The 26709-nt window shown below is 35.8% G+C and overlaps 1 protein-coding gene across 2 annotated transcripts in view; it reads left to right on the forward strand.

Moving 5' to 3' along the window:
* DNAH5 (dynein axonemal heavy chain 5) overlaps positions 1–26709 on the forward strand; it is a 114277-nt gene that overhangs the window by 64188 nt on the left and 23380 nt on the right. For both annotated transcript variants that reach the window (XM_042048834.1, XM_042048833.1), the window contains 18 exons: positions 22–226; positions 717–859; positions 1584–1718; positions 3244–3366; positions 4361–4574; positions 5200–5423; positions 7407–7602; positions 10487–10659; positions 13219–13349; positions 14216–14369; positions 15040–15307; positions 15902–16133; positions 17666–17780; positions 17990–18166; positions 21897–22100; positions 23399–23578; positions 24448–24585; positions 25181–25316. In XM_042048834.1, coding sequence (XP_041904768.1) covers positions 22–226; positions 717–859; positions 1584–1718; positions 3244–3366; positions 4361–4574; positions 5200–5423; positions 7407–7602; positions 10487–10659; positions 13219–13349; positions 14216–14369; positions 15040–15307; positions 15902–16133; positions 17666–17780; positions 17990–18166; positions 21897–22100; positions 23399–23578; positions 24448–24585; positions 25181–25316 — 3148 coding nt within the window. The remainder of the gene's footprint in view (positions 1–21; positions 227–716; positions 860–1583; positions 1719–3243; positions 3367–4360; positions 4575–5199; positions 5424–7406; positions 7603–10486; positions 10660–13218; positions 13350–14215; positions 14370–15039; positions 15308–15901; positions 16134–17665; positions 17781–17989; positions 18167–21896; positions 22101–23398; positions 23579–24447; positions 24586–25180; positions 25317–26709) is intronic.

Consider the following 26709-nt stretch of genomic DNA (forward strand, 5'->3'; position numbering starts at 1 on the left):
AAACCTAACTCAATCCTTCAGGAGCAAGGTGGGGAACTGACTCCAAAGTACTTGGAAAGGCTGTACATCTTCTCTCTCATGTGGAGTGTAGGAGCATTGCTAGAGCTGGAGGACAGATGCAAAATGGAATACTGGCTTCGAAACCATGCAACAGTAAAGCTTGATCTTCCCTGTATCCCAGAAGGCAGTGAAGATACTATGTTTGATTATTATGTGGCATCTGATGGTTAGTAACTCAGCAGGGTGATATGGGGTAAAATTTAAAATGTATTTTTAAACTGTGCTCTTTTTAGAGAATTACTTCAGAAGTATTTTGTAGCTTACCTTCTTTTGTGTCCCTTAGCAAGCTTTGTTTTACAGCTATACTTTACCGGTGGTATGTGTTCAACTTTTTCACTGTTGCCAGTGAGAAGTCAGAATGTGGATATATTGCTACAAAAAGCTGCATGGACTTTGTGGTGATGAATTGTCAAGTGAACAAAACCCGATAATCCTTGTCTTTGTCATAATTTACGTAGGAAGGAGGAGTAAGCCTCTTAGATACAACTTGAGGGATACTATGATTATATGATTCTATAAATTTTAGTCTGAATACACAGAGAGGGACTGCTGTACATGAGACAGAAGCACAGACAGATGAGTCAACTCAATTGACAATAAAGGAAGCAACGATGCCTTGTATTTCTAAAACATTAACTTAATTTCTTTCTTATTAGGTACATGGATGCACTGGAATACACACGTTGAAGAGTATGTATATCCCAGTAGTGGTACACCAGAGTATGGCTCAATTCTTGTGCCTAATGTTGACAATGTGAGAATGGATTTCCTTATTGAAACCATAGCAAAACAGGGCAAGGTACTTTTTCTGTATTTCATATCAAAGCAGTGCCAACAGTACACAGGATAGAAGTTTTAGATTAGCAGTGAAATAATATGTTATTGAAAACGAAGAACTTAATTTTTTTTAGATATGAAATGGTGTTTCCAGAAGCCACATTCATGCAAATATACTTGAACTCTTGCATAGTCACTGCTTCCAGACTTTTTTGTCTTCCCCTCACTCCTTCTTTCTGTAGTGGAAATAACTGTAATTACAGCTAAGATCAGGTCAGAACAGAACCGGTATTTTCATGTATGGATGAGAGAGGGAGAAGCACATAGGTCAGGAGGCTCATATCAGACTCTGTTGATTGAACTCTGCCTGCATGGGGCAGTTACAGAATTTATGTAGTTTTAGGTTATGCAACCCTATTCATCACCAAAACTGTGTCACACAAACAATTGAAATTTTACAGATACTGAGTCTCTAGATGATTAAACCCTTTTTCAAGTAATTAACTCCTTCTCTTGTTAGTTTGATTGTGCTGATTGTCATGACCATTAACTGCAAATATTTTTAACAGGCCAGCAAAAATCTATGAGACGTTAACTATTTTACTTCTACATGTCTCTTGTTAAGAATTCACTTTACATAACTTTTCTAGTTTCTTTTCTGTTTAAAAGATAAATGGGATTGCTGAGCCTTTGCCAAGACACACAGCTCTTGTGTTTCATTTTATTTCAACGCTGTCTTTGTCTAGGCTGTCCTACTAATTGGTGAGCAAGGAACTGCAAAGACTGTTATTGTCAAAGGTTTTATGTCAAAATATAACCCTGAAAGCCACATGACTAAGAGTTTGAATTTTTCATCTGCAACGACCCCATTAATTTTCCAGGTATAGTAGTGATTAATCTTCTCATACAAGATGGCTGGATTCAGAAAATGTTCTGATAATTTGCCAGGAGGATGCTTCTGGAAGTGATTCTGAACAATAAAAAAGCACCTGTTCAAATGATCCAAGTGTCCTAACACATGATTTAAGACTTCTGTAAATAAATTGTTCCTTTCAACTTTTTCAGTAGTTATTGAGCTATTCTTGAACTTCTACAATACCATGCATATTATTTTCTTCATCATATGTTATGTTTTGTCTCAAATATATCAGTTCTCACTAACTGGGAAGATCTGTTAGACTTCACTAAACACTATGGGTAAAATAAGTGCTACCCACAACAATCTGTCATTAAAAGTGTGCTGTCCGCAATTTAGCTTTCAGTCATTTCAATTACGTATTAAAAAAGTAGCACATGCAGTGCAGCTGCTCTACAAAAAACTATGAATGCTTAACTTCTGAACTGTATTGTCTGTCCAAATTTCTACCAAACTAATTGGAATTATTTCAAGTGTCTTTAACCTCCTGGCAATATATTTGGGAAATATTTTCAATGCAGTCTGGTATGCCAGGCCAAAGCACTGGGCTGTAAGTGCTGTCTATAAGCTTGATGAATCACCTATCATCTGCCTCTATAGCCTAGCAGAAACTACTAACATGTTATATAATATACTGTAATGTAATTTTGGTCTAAATTTCCTAGGATCTTTCCTTCTATTTATTGGGCTATAAACAAAAAGCAACGTATTTTTATAAAATATATGTAGATTAAATTGACGATAGATGACAGTCTGATGATCAGGACATCTGAAATAGATATGCTAGACTAAGTCAATTTCTGTTAACAATCTAGATCAAAACATTCTGTTGCGACACATGTTTTAAAATTACTTTAACTTCTTAAAATCTTGGTCTAACTGATACCACTTGTGTCAGAAGACAGGAGCCTAGGCATACTGTAAGAATGCAGATATTTAGGTTTACACTGAAGATAAACTATGAATGGTTAAGTCAGCTTTCACTTGGTATAGAGTAAATAAAAACTGGACCTTAAGAAGAACAGAGAAATGGAGAGATGATGAGAAGAACAGTAGTGGTAAGTCTACTATTGGGCAAAATTATCAAGTATATTTATGTATGTTCAATTATCAATGGATGCTTTTATGAAGTACACTGATACCTGCTGGAAAGGTCTTCCAGAATTTCATCTTCAATTTAATCTTTATTGCTAGCAATCATCAGTTTTGCTGATAAATGAATAAAATGAAAGAAAAGTTTGAAACTTATTCAGATTTATGAAACTGTTAGGCATGTTTTTCTACTGTAGACATCAGCCTCAGCCTAGTGCTGTGTAGCTTGGGATTTCAGACATTCTAGTTGAACTAGTGCAACTATCTCCAGCAGATGCCTTGCCTAAACCTCACTTAGTAAAATTCTATGTAACAGATCCATCAATATGTTTAAGTGATTGAATAATGTATGAAGTGAAGTGCTCTTTGTAACTATGCTGCTAATTGCTTTCTAACAGCGTACAATAGAAAGTTATGTGGATAAACGCATGGGCACAACTTACGGTCCACCTGCAGGCAAAAAGATGACAGTCTTCATTGATGATGTGAACATGCCCATAATCAATGAATGGGGAGATCAGGTTAGTTTGTAAAAGCAGAAAAAAGTTTTTTTTTCTTTTCTCGCTATACTGTAAAATTGGCTTCTCAATCATTCAGAAGGGGGTAAATTTGATATGTAGTACTTTAATTTTAAACAGTTTTTTTAAAGAACCCATCTACATTACTTTGTCAGGAATTAATTGAGAATAAATATGCTGACTGCAAGAAGCAGCTTAAGTACTCCTTAAAACACGTCTGTATAATTTTAATAATGTGTTTTAACAGCATTCATTTTATAATTAAAAATAAGTTCTCTTTGGCACATAAACTGTGATAGCAAACTGACATTATGGGCAATAATTAAAATACTGTGAAACCTGAGAGGTAAGAAGTGTGTTCTCTGCTTTAGATAAAATGGAGGTAATCTTTATGTGCAAGGTTGTTCTGAAGTATATTGCTTTGGAAACTCATGTTAGAATTTCTATAGAAGTATAGCTGTAGGATGTACACTCTGTGGAGTGTTTTCAGCTTGTCAAACAGAAATGTAGCATATCCATTTATGGCTAAAGAAAACGATCTTGCACTCTTTCATATGGAAGTAATTCTATGTTTTCAGCTTGAAAACCATGCTTGTGTCCGTTACATAGGAAACTTAAATATTTTTTAAATATTTGAAACATGCAAAGATGCATTAGTTTGAGCTTGATTAGAACAAACTGGAAATTTTGTGCTAAAAGGGAGAAGTTTTTCCAACACTAATGGAAATCATGCAGCATACAAGTGAGAATAAATTGTAGTATGAATGATTAGTTCTCAACTAGAGTATGCCTCTGCTCCCACAATTTTTATCCATAGATATTACCAAATGTGCTTATTTCTATCAGTGCATTTTTATCCTGCAGCAAATAAACAGAGGGTTAGGGGACAAAATAATGTTATACTCTTTGTTAGGTCTTTCAAATATATAAGTATGTTTTTTATTTCATTCAGTTGTATGTATAATATTCTGTTATATAAAACCTGGTTATTTTACAGGTCACTAATGAGATACTTAGGCAACTGATGGAACAGAAAGGACTGTATAACCTGGAAAAACCTGGTGAATTTACCAACATTGTGGACATTCAGTTTTTGGCTGCCATGATCCACCCTGGGGGAGGTCGCAATGACATTCCACAGAGGCTGAAGAGACAATTTTCGGTGTTCAACTGTACTCTGCCTTCTAATTCTTCCATTGACAAAATTTTTGGTAAAGGGAAATTACCTTTGTATCCATCCCATTTTTGAAAATAGTGGTTGATTTTTCCTTATCCTTCTATTTACACACATTATTGTTGAAATTGAGGCTTAACTCCCCTCTGACTTGTTTACCAGCACATTTTCCTTCAGTAATCACTCCCCACCTGCAACATCATCAGTCTGTAAGTTTTTCAGGTCCAGTCACATGTCTGAAACTCTCGGTATGCTCAGATTTAGTAAGAATGACATGAAAGTATAATTTTAGTGACAATGCTGGACAGTTGCTCAGGTGCCTCTGCTGCTAAAAAGGAATGACTAAAGACTAGACTTTCACAAAGGATGGGATCATACTGATTTCAGACAGGAGGTTAGCTATTCAAAGCCAGCGGAAGCTATTTTGGGAGAAAAAAGAACATTTTAATGGGCAGTTAATTAAAAGTTAAATAACCATTGAGCTGGTGGCAGAATAGTGTTAAGAATGGCTGAATCAACATTTGAATAAAGACTGGAAAGCCATTTCAACAAATTGGAAAAGGTTTTGCGATTGAAAAAAAAAAGAAACAGAAACTTCAGATGATCGTTGCTCTTGGTGTTGTGCTGACGTGTCTTTGATTTGGCAATCTTCTTTTCCACAGGTGTAATTGGAGAAGGGCACTACTGTAGTGAGCGGGGATTTTCAGATGATGTGAAGAAAACAGTAGCCAAATTGGTTCCATTGACACGCAGACTGTGGCAGATTACCAAGCTAAAAATGTTGCCCACACCAGCCAAGTTTCATTATGTCTTCAACCTTCGAGACCTCTCAAGGATTTGGCAAGGAATGCTGAACAGTACATCAGAAGTAATCAATGAACCACAGGTAAGGGCAGCACATCAGTGGCCTTGTTACAATTAGCGCAGGAAAGAGGATGAAGAGTCTATCTTGGCATTTGAGTTTGCTTTAAAAAAATGCAACTTTAGTGGTTTTTGAGGCAAAGGTGTTTTAGTGCAGCTTTTATAGTACCAACTGAAATGACAACTTTGTTTCAAAACAGTAACAAACCCCACTTCTTTTGTCACAACAGTTTTCTTCTATCTGCTTTTCCTATTACTGAAAAATGCTAGTTTATTTGAAAGAAGTGAGAAAATAAGTGAGAAGCAATTAACTTACTTTGACCCAATGAAAATGCTCATATATTGATAAAAAAATTGAATAGTTCCTCCTCTCCATTACTGTCTTGACACTTTCAGTCACTACATAATTTCTCTCTAACAAAAAGTTTCTGGCTTATGGTTTAAAAGGAAGAAGAAGTAACAAGTTTAGTAATATTTTTTTCCATAATCCATCTTTCTTCCAGTAAACATAATTTCTCTTCTAATTGTTTTAAGGAAACTAATTTAGAGTTTTAAGCTCTGAAACATGTGGTGCTGGAAAAGCAATGTTTATGGTAAATATGGAAAATTTGTTAACTATTTGGGTTATATACTCACTTCATGTACAAGGTTCATCTCTGATTGTTGAATAAGCTCCTGAATTCTACTACATCTAAAATTTAAACTTCAGAAAGGATTTTAATTTCCACAGCTAAAAATATTGAGCACTTAGATAATTATGTATGTATGTATACACACACTCAATTAATGTCTTTTGAAGTGTAAAAACTAACTGGTCAAAATACTATTATATAAATTTACATATTAGTTCTGAGACTTGACATAGTATGTGTACAAAGTGCTGTAGGCTGAAACAAAAGATTCTCAAGGAGTACATGGAATTTTTTTCTATTACTGTACAGCAGTAGTATAAGATTAAAACCAGTGCTGTTAGTATTAACAGCCTGACAGGTTTTCTTTTTTCATCCTATGACCAAACTTTAAAGGGACTTTAAAGGTATATTGAATTTGGAGAAGGAATAATATAAACACTTGAACATTTTTCCTTATTGTTATTCTAACTACTTTGGCAGTAGAATTGGGAGTGACATCTGTGTTTGACATGACATTATTTGTGCCATGATGCTTATATTTCCACCATTTTCTACTTAATGACCAGTTAGAAAACTGGTTTATCAATGCATAAACGTGTTAACTCGTATGGATATGGTTTTATGGTTGGGGAAATGAAATCTTTGTACACTTCAGCTTGGAATGCTAGATTAATCTAAGGCTTCTTCCATAGTTAATTGAATATAATCTTAAATTGCTATTGGGCAGAATAAGAAGCTCAAAGTATCTTTTCTGAAGAACTCCCAAATATTATTTTTTTTCTAATGTTTATGGGATTTCAAAATAAAGAAACAAAGGCAAAGCTTTTAAGTTGGTATAGTTTCTTCGCAAGCCAAATGAGTTTCTCAGTACAAGAAAGACACACAGCTCCTGGAGCCTGTCTGTCAGAAAGCTACAAAGGTGGCTAAGGGTCTGGAGCACCTCTTTTAAGAGCGGAGGCTGAGGGAGCTGGGCCTGTTCAGTCTCAAGATGAGAAGACTGAAAGGAGACCTCACCAATGTCTGTAAGTATCTGAAGGGAGAATGTCAGAAGGAGAGAGCCAGGGTCTGCTTGGTGGTGGCAAGCAATGGGACAAGAGGCAGGAACTGATTCACAGGAAATTCCACCTGAACATGAGGAAGAACTTCTTTACTGGGCTGGTGATGGAGCACTGGAACAGATTGTCCAGAGAAGTTGTGGGGTCTCCCTCACTGGAGATATTCAAGAACCATCTGGGTGCAATTCTGTGCAATGTGCTCTAGGATGATTCTGCTCAAGCAGGGAGGTTGGACCAGACAACCTTGTGACTATGGTCCCTTCCAACCTGACCCATTCTCCTGTGATTCTGTGAAAAGCACTTTTTTTTTTTTGTATGTAGGTGCTGATAAAGCTGTGGAAGCATGAATGTAAATGTGTTATTGCTGATCGTTTCACAACCTCAGAAGATGTTAATTGGTTTCACACAGCTGTGGCAAAACTCATTGAGGAGGAATTTGAAGATACAAAAGTTTTGCTGAATCATGAAACAGATGCATTCTTTGTTGACTTCTTAAGGGATGCACCTGCAAGAACTGGTAAATTTTGTTTTATTTGTCCATATAAAGGCATTTAGTGTTTCCCATTATGGTGGAATTTTAACAGCAGGACGTGGATTTCTGAGTTTTTAAATATATAAAACATGACATCTATTTCAAAGAGTCCTATGCTCAGATTAGTAATATGCTTACTAGTATGATGTACTCTTTTTGTCTCTGGGTTGCAAAATCACAATATGTTTGTCCCTGAGAGAAATAAATGATGACTTGAGATGAAATAGCTCAAACATCAACTTTTAGATCTTAGCTTCAAAGGAATTGTTAGTGATGCTAGTGATCTCAAGACCCTCAACCTATTCAAAGGTGTTTTTAATCAGCTGGTTTTGACATTGCTATTCAGTACTTGTGATTGTGAATTTTGAGACTAAACAAGACTTTAAAATAATACATTTTGCTAGCTGTCTCTCTAAATAATGGAAAAGTCTGCCCTTTCTTAGGTTTTGTACTTAATTATACTATCCTTGGACTTTAATAATAAAACTGTAGGAACAGAATTAAGATGATGTAATTCTTTTCAATGGTTCGAAACTGTAAAAATATCACTGCAGTTTAACTCCTTGAAGTATTTCTTATTAGCTCCTTATCAACTTCTAAGTTGTTTAAATGTCTTATTCAGATTGCAAGAAATTTATTTCCACCTGGAAAATTCATTTTGTTTAACTAGTGCTTTTACATGTTAAGATAAGAAGTCAATTGATTTAATTAGGTCTTAATCTAGAGGAGTGTTCATACGAAGAAGCAATACAGAGCTAAAAATTCTGAAATTAAGTGACTTCAGGCATACAGGAAATGCTATATAAAGGACAGCTGAAAGAGAATTAATAATCCCTGTATTTTGAGAGATTAGATTCTGTGGTAAAATGTGATTTTCTTAAGCTATGCTTTTACAGAGGTATTTTTGTGTTTTAGTTTTGTTATGTTTTTCTGTTGTTGTTTTTTTCCTTGGAAACTGCTTGAGTTTTGGAATGGTGCAACAGAAAGGAAATGCAGAAAAAATTTGAAACAAGAAAAATGTTAGACACTATTCTAAATACAGTACACTGTGGTTGGGGTTTTCCCCCCACCTTTCTGTCCCTTCCCTTCACACTGGCTTCTAGTACTTTACTAAGCATTAGGGAATACTTATTTTACTGGAATAACTTACTTAATTGATTTTAATTCTACCAATTAGAGATAATGTTCTGAATTATATATTTCTTCAGTAAGTTAGAAGAGGTTTAGCAAAACTGATTGATCTAGGATAACTGGAAAAATACCTCCTGTAGCATATATAGATCATGAAATCCTGTAACTAAATGAGCTAAACGTATGTAAATAAGAGCAAAATTGTACTGGTATTGTACTAGTATTATTTTTGAGAAAATCCAAACCACCAACCAAAAACCCTATTATGTCTGCCTGCTGGCACTGTTCCAATGAAATTTGTCAGTTGTTTATTGATGAAATATGGGCTGGATGAGAAGTGAGATGGATTGAAATCGGCTGAATGGTCAAGCCCAGACAGCGGGGATTAGTGGCTCAAAGTCTAATTGGAGACCATTAACTAGTGGTGTATCCCAGGAGTCAATACAGGGTCCAGTCATCCTCAACATTGTCTTTACTGGTCTGGGTGATGGGGCAGAGTGCACCCTCAAGACAGTTCTCAGATGACACAAATCTAGGAGGAGTGGTTGATATGGCAGAGGTTGTGCTGCCACCCAGATGGACCTTAACAGGAACAAAAGGTTCAACAAAAGGAAGTGAAAAGTACTGGACCTGGGGAGGAAAAGTACCATGCACCAGTATATACTGGTGGTCACCCATCTGCAAGTCAACTTTGCAGGAATGGACCTCAAGGTTCTGGTTGACACCAACCTGAGCATGAACCAGCAGTGTGCCCTTGCAGGAAAAAAAAATGAGTGACATCCTGGGCTACATTAGAAGAAATGTAGCCAGCAGGTCAAGATAGGTGGTCCTTTCCCTTTTTTCAGCCGTGGTAAGGACACACCTGGAGTGCTGTGCCCAGGTCTGGGCTCCCCAAAATGAGAAAGACTTGATATACTGGATAAAATCTAATGAAGAACATCAGGAAATGCTTTTTTTTACTGTGACAGTGCTCGTACAATTGTCCAGAGATATTGTGGAGTCTGTGCCTTCAGAGACATTCATAAGCCACCTGAGCATGGTCTTGGGGAGCCAGCTCTAGGGCGCCCATCTTGAGCAGAGGGTTGGATCAGATGACCTTCAGAGATCCCTGCTGATGTCAACCTTTCCATGATTTTGTTTGTTGTAAGAATTTTTATGAATGAAGGCATGCCACCTTTAAGCATGGTTAAGCTTATGAATGGAAAGATGAGGCAGCAGCACTGTTACCTCCTTTTTTGGTGGTTGACTTGTGGCTTTCAGATCACCTAATGAAACAAATGTATGCTAATTCACAGTGTATATATTTTCTTGTTGTGGCAGTTATTCATTTCAAGAGTATTTTTTTTTCTAGTGCAATTATTTAATCAATTTAGACTGTGTTACAGAAAAGATTATTTGCAATTTTTAACTGCAGTATTTATTTACCTTCATTCTCTGGTGCTATTTTTTTTCTGGGACCTAAATAAGTATCACTTTTCATCATTCAAGTTTCAGATATAGAGAAAGGCGGCTATTTAGGTTTTTTTTCATTTTGTTTTAAAACTTAAGTAGCTGAAATTACCATTTCTTGCAGGTAGGGTGTACTCAGCACTCTCATATGTACATCTAATATATAATATTATGTATAATAAACCTGTTTCTGGGTGATGAAACTTCTAGTTATCTTCACTTATCCCCTCATTGAACCTTTGTCAATTACTCAAACTGCTAAGGTTTTCTTACTTGCTTTTTGTTCTAGATGAAAAACCTGAGGAAGTTAATTTAGATATTCCCAAAATCTATGAACCAATCTCCTCATTTCATCAGCTACGGAATCGTTTAGATAAGTTTTTACAAACATACAATGAGAATGTTCGTGGTACTGGAATGGACATGGTTTTCTTTGAGGATGCTATGGTTCATTTAGTCAAGGTACAGTCTTGCTGGATTGCCATTTGTTGCTGTTCACTTGCCCTCACCTCTTTTGAGGAGAGGTATGCATGAATCAAGGTAAATTAATTCTAAAACTGAAGGCAACTAATTTATTGCTAGCAAATATTTGATCTGTCACTCTGTGACTAGGTATTAAAACCTATTAAAAAATTTTCAGAAAATGCACCAGATGGAACTATTCTTTTATACCTATCTTTTATGTTCGGTGGGATCATGGTGCTAGCTATTCTAACTGTATTTCAACCTTCCTTCTTCTTAATTCTTCTGGGAGCTCTTCCTGTCTTTGTAATGAGTCAAATGAAATTCCGGTTAAGACATAATTGGTTGCTTCTGAAGGAGTATGGGCAGCAGAGCAGGAATTAATGTAGTCCAAAATTCTTTTGTAGATCCACACTATGCTCACTACTTTTAAAGTTCTTTTGAATATGGATTGGAACTGACCATAACTTTCAGCACAGCACAGCTTGATATGATTGTTCACACAGAATAGGCCTCATACAAAGGAGAGCCTTTTTTTTTACACTAGAACCCCTGTTGTCTCAGTTGAATTCTGAGGTTTTCAGTCTTTCTTAAAGTAAGTTATTAAGAACTAAATATAGAATTGCACTATCTCCCAAAATAATATATTAAATATCAAAACCATTTAAATTTAATTGTAGTTGACGAACACATTGCATCTGCAGTTTTCAAAATTTTGGGGGGAATTCTTGTAATTTCACAAAATTAGTCCCTTTCTAAGGTTCTCTCTGCAAAATGGATGATGGTCTGCTATGGATTTCTTTAGGACAATTGTAAATCGTCATCATACTTAATAACAAGTTTCTCATTTATTCCTAATAAAAAAACTATAGAAATTCAGGATCTAGTAAAAGAAAATTTTTTTTCACTGAACAGCCACTTGTCATCAGGAATATCTTCTTTGGGTATCTAGATGGTAAATACCTAAAATATTTTATTAGTCTTTGCTTGGATGAAATGGGTATGTAGCGCTTCTAGGATTCTAAACTCCTGAAAACACCAACAACTCTGTAGACCTGAGACAGCTTGTAAGAGAAAGTGAGATAGGCACAGTCGAGGTAATGCCTAATCTGAGCTGACATAATATGACTTGAACGAGTTAAAGCTGAGGGATATGTTAAACAGAGAACGAAGTTTCCAATTAATGGCTTGTGTGCCTCTGCCTGGAAAAGATCTAATAGCCATTATTGAAGTGATCAGTGATATTCCAGGGAGGGCGTGCAAATTAAATTTTTTTCTCTGGTTAAATACTAGATTTTATCTTTCTCATGAAACATTAGCCTATGGAAAATAAAAAGTACATTGCACTCAATGTGTAAAATAAAGAGGTTTAAAATTAGAGGAAATTAGCATGACTATTTTAATAGCTTGGAAAGAAGTAATTTAGAGGAAAGGCAAATAAACAGGTATTCCAGATTGCTTCTTGACATGATGGAATTCCAGGGTCATCAAAGAAATGTTCAAGATAATAAAGAGAACAGAAGCCAATACCGTGCATCATTGCTCATACAGAGGAGACCAGCTGCTAGCCACCTGGCTGGTATTATCATGTCTTTGAGAGGGAATTGGCTCTGTGCTGCTCTGGGTATTAATGTCGGCTCTTCTGAGTACTGTGAGGGTCTGTCCACTCGCAACTGGATAGGCTGCGGAGCAAGTTTGTCTCCTGTACTTAAAGACATGTTTTCTCAGCATCAGGTAATGTCTTCTACCTGCATCCAATGTTTCATGGCATTGTTTTTTGGCTGTGGGCAGTGGAACAAGTATGAAGGTCACAGTTAATGCTGAAATTTTTTTTTCTCTGAATTCTAAAGGGTCTATTTGTTGCACGGTCCTGAATTGAAGGGAAATGTGGAGCAGTAGTAAGCTGCTGCCTTTTGATTTAAAAGATAAATAATGAAGTGGGAAAGAAACATAGATCTAATTGGGAGATGTTTCACTGTGATCAAATATTCATACAGATACTGTGCATTTTTACAGTCAAGTAAATGAGAAGCTTAACAAGTTTCATTACAAAGGCAGTATTATTACCTGCTGCAGAGAATACTGAAGAGTCTTTGTCCTGAATTTTACATGCCCGGGACATCCTGTCTCTCTGGTTCCAGTGAAAGGACCTGGTGACATGTGTCTTACTAAAGTTATCCAGAGGTCATGGCATTGGGGAAATTATTATTTCCTTCCCAATTTTGATAATCTGTCATGCTGTGATAGCACATCACTAATAAATCACAGCTGAGATTTACTTGTACTTTGTGGAAGCGAGAGGTGTAATTTTACTGATAACTGAACATACACAGTGATGGAATCAAATGGTTGCTATACTATTTGACAGGTTAACAGAAAATACTGCAAAGTACAAATGTCCACAGAATATATTAATAGTAATATAGAATGCCTTAATTAAACCTTGAAATTTTCATTTGTTCTTCATTTCTAATATAACTTTATTATTACAGTAGCATAGAATTTTTGGATGTGTAACTTTTACACATTGTAGCAATAAATGACTGGTATATTACACAGATTTCTCGTGTGATTCGCACTCCTCGTGGAAATGCTCTCTTAGTTGGAGTTGGTGGCTCAGGAAAGCAGAGCTTGACAAGACTGGCATCCTTCATAGCTGGCTATGACACATTCCAGATAATGTTGACAAGGTGAGCATAAGCTGAAATTTAACTAAATAAATAACTTGTGTTTTAACTCTTCCTATAAATAAAACAGGCTTACATTCTCCGCTTAACATAGTCTGATCATCATCATATAGAGTGGAAAGACATGAAAATCCTTTGAGACTTACTAGATTTTCTTGATTTTCTACAATAATTGTGAATTTTTACCATCTTTGGAGTAGTAAATTATTTTGTGTGTTTCACAGAATGAGAAGGAATACTGGTAGTGTCAAGTTATCTTTGAGTCTTTACACAGTGCACTAAATTGTACTGAAAATACTTTTAGGTGGTTATATAGCCAAAATGCCTTCATGAGTTTATCTTGTAATATTTGAAATGCTGTCATATGAGGAGGTTGAATCCTTATCCTTGCCCATTAATTTGGTAGGTCTTATGTGTATGTCAAGTATTTTGACAATCTTTTCCAAGGATATTTTGCCTTATTTCATATTGTTCAGCCCAACGTGGTTTCTTTTGAAATGACTCACAAAAGATAAAAAAAAAAAATTATAAATCCTTCTCTGAATGCCTTAGAATGAATGCCTCCCAAACTGTCTGTAGGACAGGTCAGTTTTGGCACTCAAAAAAGATATAATTTTAGAAAAGTAAAATTATTTTAAATCTTTTGGATGTGTGTTGGCTGCAGAAGAAATTGTAGATTCACATGTGGGAATGTCCCTTGGTGAGGGTCTCATCACAGGATCTATCTGGAATAAGCACCTTTTTTGCCTTAAGTTCCAAGACATTGTTTCTAACTTAAATTTGCTTGGGTTTTTTACTCTTTTGGGAAAAAGACATTTTTAAAAACAGAATGAATATTTGTTCAACTAACCCTTTTTTTTTTTTTTAAGATCATACAACAGTTTAAACTTGATGGAAGATCTGAAACTCTTATACAGAACAGCAGGATTGCAAGGCAAAGGCACCTGTTTTCTTTTTACAGACAATGAGATCAAAGATGAGTCTTTCTTGGAATACTTGAACAATGTTTTGTCATCAGGAGAGGTAAGATGCCCCCTCATGATCGACGCTTAATAAAATTTATAATTCTGAAGTAAAATAACAGAAATTATTTGAATATTCTATTGTAAGTCAAGGAGTACACTTTCAAGAACTAAAATTCAAGTGCTCCTTATCATTAGAGTATTATTAAAAATGGAGGCAGTCTACAAAATCTACAAAATCCTAGGTTAGAGTGAGACAAACTATCTCAAGGGACATGAGAATAGCTTTAAAAAAATAAAATTGAGACTTGGGAAATATCACAGATGTTTTAAAAAGCTCTCTGCTAAATTAACTATTAGTGTATGGTTAGTTTTTGAATGGTAAATTTATGTCCAGAATGGATGGGATGGATTTTATTCATTTTATTTACTTATGTATTATTTTAGGGTTATGTTTCAGAGTAATTGCTACTAGTTATTGGAATATAAAGAGAAGGAATCAAAGCCATTGGAGAGTGGGGTTTAAATTTTTAGAGCAAGTTAGATTTCAGTCTGTTTAATAGAATCACTTTAGTAAAAGTTCTTGTTTAAAGGAGTTGGTGGGTCCTAATAACTCCAGTGTCCAAGATGTATGTTCCTTCCTGCAATGCTGTGTATTAAGAGAACCCTGTGCTATATACTCTATTTTGGATCACCTCAAAAAGCATGAAAAATCTTCCTTTTTCCCAAAGGTGTCAAACTTATTTGCCCGTGATGAAGTAGATGAGATCATTAGTGACCTCATTCCCTCCTTCAAAAAGGAACATCCACGAAGACCTCCAACCAGTGAGGCTCTGTATGACTACTTCATGACCAGAGTCCGGCAGAACCTTCACATAGTTCTTTGCTTTTCACCAGTAGGTGCAAAATTCCGAAATAGGGCCCTGAAGTTCCCTGCTCTCATTTCTGGATGCACTATAGATTGGTTCAGCCGGTGGCCTAAGGATGCTCTGGTGGCAGGTACATGTAGGTTTTATTTTTGCAGAGATACAATTTTCTGATCAGTGATCATGTAGCTGTTTTAATTGTGTTGAATTTTGCCAGAAGAAACTTACTTGATTCTAAAATTTGATGTAGCTATTTTCTTCTTTAAAGCTTGCCTGTATTAAGCTGTTGAAATATTTCTAACAGAGGAAAGGTTTTGAACACAGTTTGAAGAAAAATACCCTGTGAAGATGTCTTAAAGCATTAGTAAAGAAGGCAAAGATGCTACTAAAGAAAGAGATTATTTGTTACTGTGTGTGTGATAGGGCATACAGAGGAATGCAGTGATTACCCAGTCCCTGGTAGGTAGCAGGTTCAGAGTGAAAAAGCAGTTACACACTTTGAAGATGAAAGAATGCTGGATCCTTGCCTGTATTTTTTACTGAGAATAATAATACTGAGAATAATGCTCAGAACCTGATGGTGAAGAGTAAAGAAGTCTGGGGTTTCAGAAGCTGGGTGAAAGCCAAGATAACAAATACATGCTGGCCTGTTTTATAGTGACTTAGTTATAAGCTAAGATATTTTCTTAAATATTTACTTACATTTAGGCTTTCTTTCTTTCCTAAGTATCTGAACACTTCCTGTCCTCATTTGATATGGACTGCACTGCTGATACAAAGAGGGAAATTGTGCAGTGTATGGGCTCATTCCAGGATGGAGTGGCAGAAAAGTGTTCTGATTACTTTCAAAGATACAGACGTTCTACACATGTGACTCCCAAATCCTACCTGACCTTTATTCAGGGATATAAAACCACATACAAAGAAAAGCATGCTGAAGTACAAACATTATCAAACAGGTAAACTACTCAGGTAACTTCTGTTTTTCTGTAGTTTTCTTCCACAGGTAGGTATATTCTGATATGCTTCATTTCAGTGCATGGATTGTCTCCTTGCACAGCAAAAAAAGTTATTTTTAATTCCTGGAATTGTGTAAAGGTGTGACTTATTCAAATACTGTAGTTGCTCTTGTCATATAAGCTAAAGACTATATATATTTGGAGGGGAAAAAAGAGTAGTCATGCATGAAAAATAGAGCTAGAGGGAAATACAAGGTGAATATAAATGATACCTGTGTGTTTTTAAAGAGTGAAAGAAAACACCTACATGTAATTTCATAATATATTCATAGTAGCATTTAGTTTGCCAGGCAGCAACTTTTGTTTTCTTGATGAACACTTGTATCCTCCTGTTAGGAACATGTAAGAAATATGCTTGGTGGTTTTGTGAACACAGAGCCTCACCTAGAGTGCTGAGCTTTTTACTTGTAGATTATTAAAATGGTTTTGATATACTTTTTCCTATTTTCAGATGCTTTATTAAATTAATGAGATCTATTTGCAGATATATCTTCATGTCAGGAACACTCAAATATAATGGAGAATTAGCAGTTGGTGTATCATTTGGTAACACCCTTAAGAAAAACTGCCTTCTCAGTTTTGAAAAACTGTCAAAAAGAGCTGGAAACATTTAAGAAAGACTTAAACTAGTTTATTTCGCTTTGAAACATTCTTTGTCTTCAAAGTCAAATTGAGTTTGAAATCTGTAGTTACATTATGGGTGAAGGCTTGTAAAACAGAAGCGTCTGGTCCTGTTATCTACCTTCAGATTTAGCAGGTTAGTTCATGCATTCCAAATCGTTTTACTTCACCCTAGTATCTTAGTTGAATTGTCTGAATTGCTCTGGCGGGTGTTTCACTTCGTCTGTTCTCCTACATTTGTTCAGCCGTCCAAGTACTCTGTAGCCTTTGCAACAGCAGCCTTGGTAGACGCCACTTAAACTTGTATGAAAAGTCCCAAGTGAAGACTTTTTGAAAGAAAAAAAGCACTGTTGAAGGGGCATTTTAGTGCTAAATCAGAGAATTCTTACCTCAATATTTGTTTTCTGTTACCCTCTTTTGCTTGGTCTTGATTTTTTTTCAGTGTCCACTTCAAGTAAGAAATATTGATTGGTTATAATTCTCAGAATTTTAGTAATCCAAAAATGCTTTCTGCTGTATAGAACTCAGTTCTTTGAGTATTGGCTCAAGAGGGACAGTGACAAATATGGAGCCAACATATAGGATTTTTATGCAAAGATACAGACATACTGTTAGATTAGAAGTGGGTAAAATTTCAAGCCACAAACTTTGTTCACGTATTTTATTGTCCACTTTATTGATTCAGACTTGGGTGAAAGTTCTTGTCCAAGTTTTATTTTTGGTGTAAAACATCATCTGCAATTGTTCATTCTGATTGATGTGATTCATTCTACAGATGAATCTACAGATGGAAAGTAGAGTGTAAATTACAAAGTGGATGAGATGCTTTTTATTTTGCTTTTTAACTTCAGAATAAATACTGGTCTGGAAAAATTGAAAGAGGCCTCTGAGTCAGTGGCTGCTCTAAGCAGAGAACTGGAGGTAAAAGAAAAGGAACTTCAAATTGCCAATGAAAAAGCTGACATGGTATGTACAGCCTTCAAAGTTTACTGCTGTTTGATATTTTTTTTTCTTTTTATTCCTTCTATTTTGAAAAGATTGATCAATTAAAATGAAGTGTTGGAAAGAAAGGATCTTGGAGAAAATGATCTTATTTGAGTTTTCTGGAATTGGAAACATATGATTTTACAACAAAATTCTTTTAACTATGGCATGTGGGTTTTCTCCCATTCTAGGTATTGAAAGAAGTTACTGTAAAAGCACAGGCTGCTGAGAATGTGAAGGGTGATGTTCAGAAAGTGAAAGACAAAGCCCAAGCTATTGTAGACAGTATCACGGCAGACAAAGCCATTGCTGAAGAGAAGTTGGAAGCTGCCAAGCCTGCTTTGGAAGAGGCAGAAACAGCCTTACAGGTTAGTATTTGGACCATATATAACATTAGCACTAAGAAATACAAAATTGCAGGTGCACTGCATACCTCTTCACTTGGCAGAAAATAAATATACATATTTTGAGGCTTTTTAGGTTCTGTTTTGTTCTTCTTTTTTCACGTGAGTACCAAACCTCAAATAGTCAGCTTTCAGAAAAGGGCAAGTTTTAACTTTCTTTGAAACTGTAATTGATATATCATGTGCTGCAGGTTGATGACAGACCAGTAACTGAATACTGATACTGTTACTAAACAGGTTTTTTGCAATGAGTGAAGTGCTTCCCATGTAAAATCAGTTGTAATTCCATCCAAATCCAAACCTCCTATTTTATGTTTTCACAAAGAAATTGCATTTTCAATGAGTTTTCTGGTCCACTATTTTGTGTCTTCTTAAAAAATTTTTTTTTCTTAGGAGTTGTGGCATTACCAAGACTTCATTTCCTTCACCATACTTTTCTTGTAAAGCTTTTTTAATAGAATAGAATAGAACCCTTTGTCCATATATTTAAGATTAAAAAAATCAATATTAGTTGATCTTGCATAATATTTATCTTTATGTCTGTTCAGTTGACTTTATAGGAGGATGTACCTCAAGACATTTTGCTGTGAGCAGTAATAGAGGAATCTGCAATAGACTTGTTAAATGCTAGCAGGGAGCTCACATCCCAAGAAACAATAAATTATGAAGAAAACACCTGAAGGGTAGACAAACTCAAAGAGTTTTTATGTAGATTTACTGGAAAGTTAGCCTTTCCATTTGAGAGGCTGCCAGCAGTTGTGATGGTTAAAGACTGATTTGAAGGAATGCCATGATTTTCTTTTAAATCTAGCATAGGAAAATTTTCATGGATCTTCTGAATGTAAGACTTCACTTCGAGTGAGAGACATCTAACGGTCTCCAACTGCCATGATTCTTAAAGCACAGTGTGAAAAAGTCTAAATGAAGGTTGATGACCTGACAGCTGGGGAGAGTGGAATAAGGGAGAAGATCTGTATTATAATACCCTGATATACTCTGATATATAGCCACAGGAAAAAGGTTAAAGAACTAGCAACAACAACTAACCCAGTAGTCGGCAAGCATTCTGACAAGTGAGAAAATAAGCAATGTTAACTGGTCAGCATCTCCAGTACAAAGAGAGCACCAGTGCTATGTGTCTGGACCTGTCTCTTATTAAAGCTTACTTTCTGCTTTTGACTAAAATGGCTGAACCAAAACAATACTGCTCTTCTTGAAATGTAGGGTGATAATAAATGAAACACTGATTTCAAGAAAAAGCAATGCTAGCATTATTGTAAGACTTCACAATGGGAAAAAGTAGTTTGGCTCAATCTTGAAATTCTTGAATTTTCTTGGAGGGGTTTTCAGCCACTGGGAGCTGGCAGAAGGGGGTTTTACCCCTCGCGTGCCGACACAAAGAAGCCCGGAGGTCAACGCTGAAACCCCTCTGGAAGGCGGCACTCAGTGCCCATCACACAACAAAAAGGGGTAGAGCCCCTCACCCAAAAGGGGCTGTATCCTTCTGTCGCTGTTAAGCAGGCACGCAGGCGAAGGCAAAGAAGCAAAGAGAGGGGACTCTCCATGTGTGTTCCACGCAGGTTCATTCCCGTGAAATGACAGAGACCAAGAGGCAAATCGGTGAGAGGGTCCAAGGACCTTATACTGGGTACAGAATAGGTGGGGAAAGGGATCTCAGCCAATGGGATAGAGACAAGTAGGCAGGGTTGACAGGAAGGGAACCAATGGGAACAACATATAGGAGGGACTCAGGGAAGGATCCAATGGGGCGTCGAGGAACAAGGAACTTTCTAGAACTAATACATATTAAAGAAGAGAAATAAATATACATAACTTCATACATAAAACAGGACGGACAAAATATTAACCGATCGGGAAAACATGCAAAAGACAAAACAAGGGACTCATGGGTTCTCACCATGACCGAAAGTTGCGTGCTAAACTCGAGTTGCTGACCCCCACGGTTGTCCGAGTCCTCCTCAGGAGACAGAGTGCTTCGAGCCAACTGCATTGCCACATTTTCTATAATAATTTGCTTTGTGTATGCCAAAGGGGAAAGGCAAACTAGAATAAAAACAGGCCTGTGAGCATGAGTATATTTATTCTCAGAATTCATTCATTCATTCACTCACTCCCTTAAGCAAGAATTTTCTCTGTATGGGTCTGCATCTTTCAAAAAATGAATCCATTACAGGTTTGCAAATTCTAGCTGGGATTCTTACAGTAGAATTTTGCTTGAATAGTAGATAAATGCCTATTAAAATATTTAATAAATAGAAAGGTCATTACCCAGATGAAAAAAAAAAAGTGATTAGCTCTTTCACTCAGTTTTTTTACATATTTTAGGAATGATAAATGCCGCATTAAGAGAAATATAGGTATAAAACATCTTATAAGCATTTCTAAACATATAGTGAGATTAGTTTTTAAAAGTTTGAGTAAGAATTGTCAAGGTTCAGTAAAACTTTGTTGCACTTTGCCCTGTAATAAAAGTAGCTCATTAAATGCACAACTATAACAGAGTAAATAAATAAATAAAAATTAAATGTAACAATTTTGCTACAATTTGTATGTTAGGGGAAAAAGTCTGAGCTGAATTTCCTAACAGTCACTAAGAAACACTGGTTAAAGTTTTCACACAGATAAGTGGAAAAACTGTGGTGAATTATTTAGTGCACATTGGACCCAAATAGCAGCAAAATATTGAAGGGAAACAAAGGCCTGGCAGAGAGAAGGCGATCTGGACAGTCTGCAGCACTTTGCAGTCCCTTTATTGAAGTACAGACACAAATAATTAAAATCTGACTTCATGAATTCCCAGTGAGGCACGTGCTAGGCTAGAAGCAAGGTGACGTAACACTCACAGTAATCTGTTGCTTACTGTTTGGGCTGTCATGTGCTCAGACTGATTAAACTGCCTTTGAATAAGCCAAGCTTCTGCTCAGAGTTGTGTGTGTTATAGGAGCGGGTCTGCCCATCAGCAGTTCCCATTGTTCAGTGCTGGTTTTGCTCTGTATGTGGTGCAGCAGCTGCTCAAATCAATTCTTCTCTAAGGAGATATCTTCAGCAGACTTTTCTGATAGTCCTTTCTGATTCATGATGTAGAGTTATGAGTTACAGTGTTAGACTTGGCACCCTAGGCTTACTCTGCCATTCTTAATAGGGCCTAGGTTTTCATACATTACTATAATTTATTTTTCTCATAGGCCTGCTTCTACATCAGAAAGGTAAGTGGTGTAGATGTATTAGAAGATGCAAACTGGTAAGATGTATTAGAAGGTGCAAACACTTAACAAGCTTGCTCACTGGTTTCCTTAATTTACCTTCATTTGCCAGATGTCAACAGAAAGTATTTCCTTTCCAGACTCAGTTGCTGGTCAATATATTCGCATTTAAAAAAACAAGTAAAATTCCGAGATATTTCTGGTTTGCTCTTTTTTTTGTCAAAACAGTTCATGGTAGTTTTAAGTTTTAAGGTGCTGCTGTGGAGGTGCTGTGCTGAGGTTTCCTAGTAGTTGATAGGAGTTAGTAGTGAAAATCTGACTTGGGGGGGTCCTTCTAGCTTCATGCTTTTCAGAGGTAAAAATAACATAATTTTTTTTTCTCCCTTTAATACTGTTGGTGAGCTTATGCTTCATGTTTCATTAAATAGACAATAACAGTATTTGATTTCCCCTTTGTTTTAAATTCCTAGACAATAAAACCTGCAGATATTGCCACTGTCCGCACACTGGGTCGACCTCCTCACCTCATCATGTGTATCATGGACTGTGTGTTGCTGCTCTTCCAGCGTAAAGTCAACCATGTGAAAATTGATCAGGAGAGGTGCTGTACCATCCCATCATGGCAAGAATCTTTGAAACTGATGACAACAGGGAACTTCTTGCAGAGTCTACAGGTGCTTGTGCAACCTTTTTTTTTTTTTTTGTAACGCAAGAAAATAAGGGACAACGTTTTCTCTGGTGTTCAGAGGAGAACAGATGTGCAAGTGGAATCACACAACTGATTTGAAATGTTAAGGGCTTAAGAATAAGTATGTCAGAATGAAATAAGCTTGACTCCTTCTTGCAAAGTCATGTCATAAATAAATTATAATTTTTCCTAAGTAAGGCAATGAAATTGTTTTCAGTGACAAATGACTCAAAGCTTTAAGCATTTGGTTTGGATAGCCATTACTTATCTGTTTCATTAAAGCTGATAACAAACATATTTTTTTCTGGTATTTAACTTTTCATTAATTTTCAACATCACAACTTGTGCACTGGCTTGCAAAAGCATAGATGATTATTAGGATGAACACAATCAGAACTTTTTAAAATTTGGGATTTTTGGTTCATAGCATTTGTCTAGGGAAATTGAAAGAGTAACTAACTGGTGAGCAAATTCCTTTTCATAACTTAAACTAATAATATTATGATTTATCTAGTTGGAATAAATGGTATGTTGTCCTGCTCCAGTGAGTTTTATCATCCCTGATTTCTGCATTTTGAGTTTACTTAATTTGTCACTGGTCTAGTAGGAGGCTTGACCAGCTTTGTATGCTTGGTAGTGGCATGGATGTTATTTATGTAGTATTCATATTGCATCTACTTGTAAGAGTTTTTAATTTACTAAAGGACTTCAGCATTTCATTTTCCTTGTGCATAATTAAACCTATTCATGCTTCAGGGAATAGCTACATTTCAAGTTCTTCAGTGATAGACTTTCATTATACTTTGTAAATAAATTTGAGGGAGAAAACTGAGAGCTTCTCGGGTGGAAAAATGAAAAATATGCTTTTTGGGGAAAAGAGAGGGTAAAAATAAATTCTTTAAAAATGAAATACATTCCAATAATTAGATAAGGTAATCTAAGGATAAGATAGCTGGCTTTCCCTTTCAAAGGACTGTCTTGTAAAATGTATGTGTATGAACCAGAACTAAGCTGTTCCTTTTCTTTTTGAAGATTGTTAAACACTTATACTCTCTTAAACAAAATGAAATTTCAAGCAGGATCAATTTGAATCAACAATTAGCTGTGTAACAGTAAGATAGCAAAGATCATAAATGAAGACAAACTTTTTTCTGTTGTGTAAGAACATATAAGAGTGGAATAACTTTTTAAAGGTCTCAAAGATGCATGACAGAAATAATTTTGGTATAATTTACACTTATTACATACCTTATAGATATTGCACTTTTAAATTTTTTTTCCCAGCAATTTCAGAAGGACACAATTAATGAAGAAGTGGTAGAACTTTTGAGCCCTTATTTTGAAATGGCGGACTACAACATTGAGACAGCTAGGAGAGTGTGTGGGAATGTTGCTGGCCTTTGTTCGTGGACCAAAGCTATGGCTGTATTTTTTTCCATCAACAAAGAAGTATTACCTTTAAAGGTACATCTGTTACAAGTCACAAACACCCTTCGCTCCTTCTCATCCTCACCTGTTTGTACATGAGGATTTAATCTATGGGAAACTTCATCCGCCTTATTTGAACTGGTGCTTCCCTCTCCAAAAATTTGTTATCTTGAACACTCCAATTCTACAATAAAATATATTTCAAATGTACTTCCACTTGTAAGTTGTCAAAATTATGAAAGAGATGGTGCAGTTTTATGCCTCTAGACTCCTACTGAATGGGGTTAAAGCATCTGTCGTCTAGTTAAATACACTACTGCAATTGCTCTACCTTAATTTAGAATTAAGTAGAAAAATGCCTCGAGATTTGGTTAATATTCCAAATCTCAGTTCATAAGAAGATTATACAGAGACTCTTTTTCAGTGTTATGTAGAGAAAAAAACAGGCCTAAGTGGTTAGAATGAATGTCAGGAAGAAGATGGTCAAGCAGGTTTAACAGAGAATAGCTTGTATTTATAATAGGAATGTCTGAGAGGGAAGCAAGTTTTGTATTTAGACATAGCATATTGGTTGGACAAATCAAGTAGGCTTCTAGAGGCATCATTCTCTTCTGCAAGCCATGTAAGACTAACTTCTGTGTCAGATGAAGAATGACTGGCATTCCTGGAAGTGTTTTAAATTATTTTTTTCTAATTGACATTAAACCAACTGCTTAAGTGCAGTTATCTGAAATAAGAATTTAGTTTGTTGTAAAATTCAAATAAAAGTTTTACTGAGTGGTGAAATCTCTACTGAACAATTTGATTTGGAAATGTGGTACAGGAAAACTTTCTGAAATATATTATAGCAAATTCTTTGGAATTCTCTGTGTATGAATACACTTTTATGTTTTTATGCTCTGCAGGCTAATTTAGCAATTCAGGAGAAACGCCTAACCAGTGCTATGCTGGATCTGCAGAAAGCTCAAGAAGAACTGGGAGCCAAGCAAGAAGAATTAGAAATTGTGCAGGCAGAGTATGAAAATGCAATGAGAGAAAAACAGGTGAACGGCTCTTCACAGAAAAGAAGTTTTTACCCTTACTTTAAGGAACACTTAACGTGTTCTTTCAATTTCACTATTATTCCTTGAAAAAGATGTTGATGGACAGTGGATAAGAGACAGATAGGATTTGTATGCTGCCTCTTTGGTTTCTACCTCTCCTTTGCCTCTGACCCTCTCCCTTCTTCCCTCCCACCCCACCAAAAACTATTTTATTTGTATTCTTTATTTAGTGCCTACTACTGTAACTTCAAGTTTCATGTATGCTATATGTATAATGTATTTCAAATTCTGGGTAGAATTCCCCAGAATTAATAAGTATCAGGAATTTTGCATGCTATTCAACAACTACACCAAAATGAAAGTTAAGAACAGAAATATTAAAAAGAAATACTGAATCAAGTTTCTGACAGATGTTGATAGTTTGTCCCGATATAATTTTTTCATCTCACTGTCCCTGCTCTGCATGGTGATAGAGATGTTTGAGAATACATTTTTAAGCTCTTGTTTATCTACTGGTTTAATGAGTTGTAGAGATTTTTCTGGCCTATCAGATATATGACTGTAAACAATTTCCCTTGTGTATGGTTTTCTCTAGACTTTGCTGGAAGATGCTGAGCGTTGCCGACATAAAATGCAAACTGCCTCAAGTCTTATAAGTGGTTTAGCAGGTGAAAAAGAGAGGTGGACAGAACAGAGTAAAGAATTTGCCATGCAAACCAAGAGGCTAGTTGGTAAGTTTTTATCCACATCTTTAAACTTGGAGGCAAGCTGCTTGAGTTGTAATGGGTAGTGAAACTGAGAACATTTGAAATGTCATACTTTTCCTTTGTATCTTAGATCCCTGTCTCAAAAATGAGGGTAATTGTTTTAATTCCTTTTCTAAAGCACTTTTAGGTGAAAAATAAATGTAAGGCTAAAGTTCATATTTAAAAAGAAAAGATAATGGACATTGCGAATGTGGTGGGACATATTTGGGACACAAATGGTTTAACTTGACTGATGTTTGTAAGCAACAGTCCAAAGAGAGGGATATGTTAGCAAGTGCGAATAAAATGTGTATAACTGAGAATATATATAGAAGAGAGGAAGACTGATACTCAGGCACTGACATTTATATGTAGAAATCAATATTTTTAACTGCAGTTACTAATGTTCATAAAAACTTGCTTCTTAGAAGATCATTAAAATTTTTAAAATTTGCACTTGTAAACTAAAGTACTTTGTAATAAATAATTTCTTCATTAAATGAACCAATCAATAAATGAAATTTATCTCATCATTTACTATGGGCTGAAGTTTCTTCTCTGACTTTTACCTTGAAAGGCTGCAAAAAGCAGGTATCGCTGTGTAGGTTGTATTATAGTAAATAGATTGTATTTTATTTGCTGGTAAAATACATATATGTGTATTAACTTATTAAAAATGTGGGATACCTTCCCCAAGAATTTATCCTATTTCTTTTATAGATAACTTGAAAGTGTCCAAAAAGTTTTAGGGCTGAGTATAAACGTATATCTTCTCCAGTTTAAATTTTGCATTCTTATTTCAGAGGTACGAAACCCCCTCAAACTATGGTGTCATGAAATTTAGAGGGAAAATTTTGAATCTGAACAGAAGACTAAAAGTTGTCACAGTTAATATCTCCATAATGATGTCTGTGACAGTTTTTATTACTAGTACTCCTAATTGATTTACAAAAATTTAATTGAATTAATACTTATAAGGGGTTTTTCTCCCCCATCCCCCAAATACTGTTTAAGCATGTTCTCATGATTGCACAAGGAAATGATGGAATTGAAAGTTTATGAGTAAGTTCATTCCTCCATGTCATGCTTGTGCAGGATCTGGTGTTTGGAATAGCATTACATATGTGCTGAGTTGACCTTGGTGAGCTGCCAGATGCTGATCTCTTGATTCCTACAATTACACTGTAGGGACAAAGTAAATGTGGTCTCTACTGATATGTAGCATTGTCATGCCATGCAATGAGCCTTGGGAAAAAGACTGGTTTGCCTTCTTTATGGGTCAAAGTGTGTTCTTCAGTTACCAGCCAAAATGCATAGCAACTGTTGAAGGAAACACCTTGTTTATTAATAGAATTGGCAAAGTTGCAATGCTTTGGTT

Source organism: Corvus kubaryi, unplaced genomic scaffold, assembly GCF_017639235.1.
Source record: "Corvus kubaryi isolate FWS band 111438036 unplaced genomic scaffold, C.kubaryi_AGA036_p1.0 68, whole genome shotgun sequence".
Classification (NCBI taxonomy): Eukaryota; Metazoa; Chordata; class Aves; order Passeriformes; family Corvidae; genus Corvus; species Corvus kubaryi.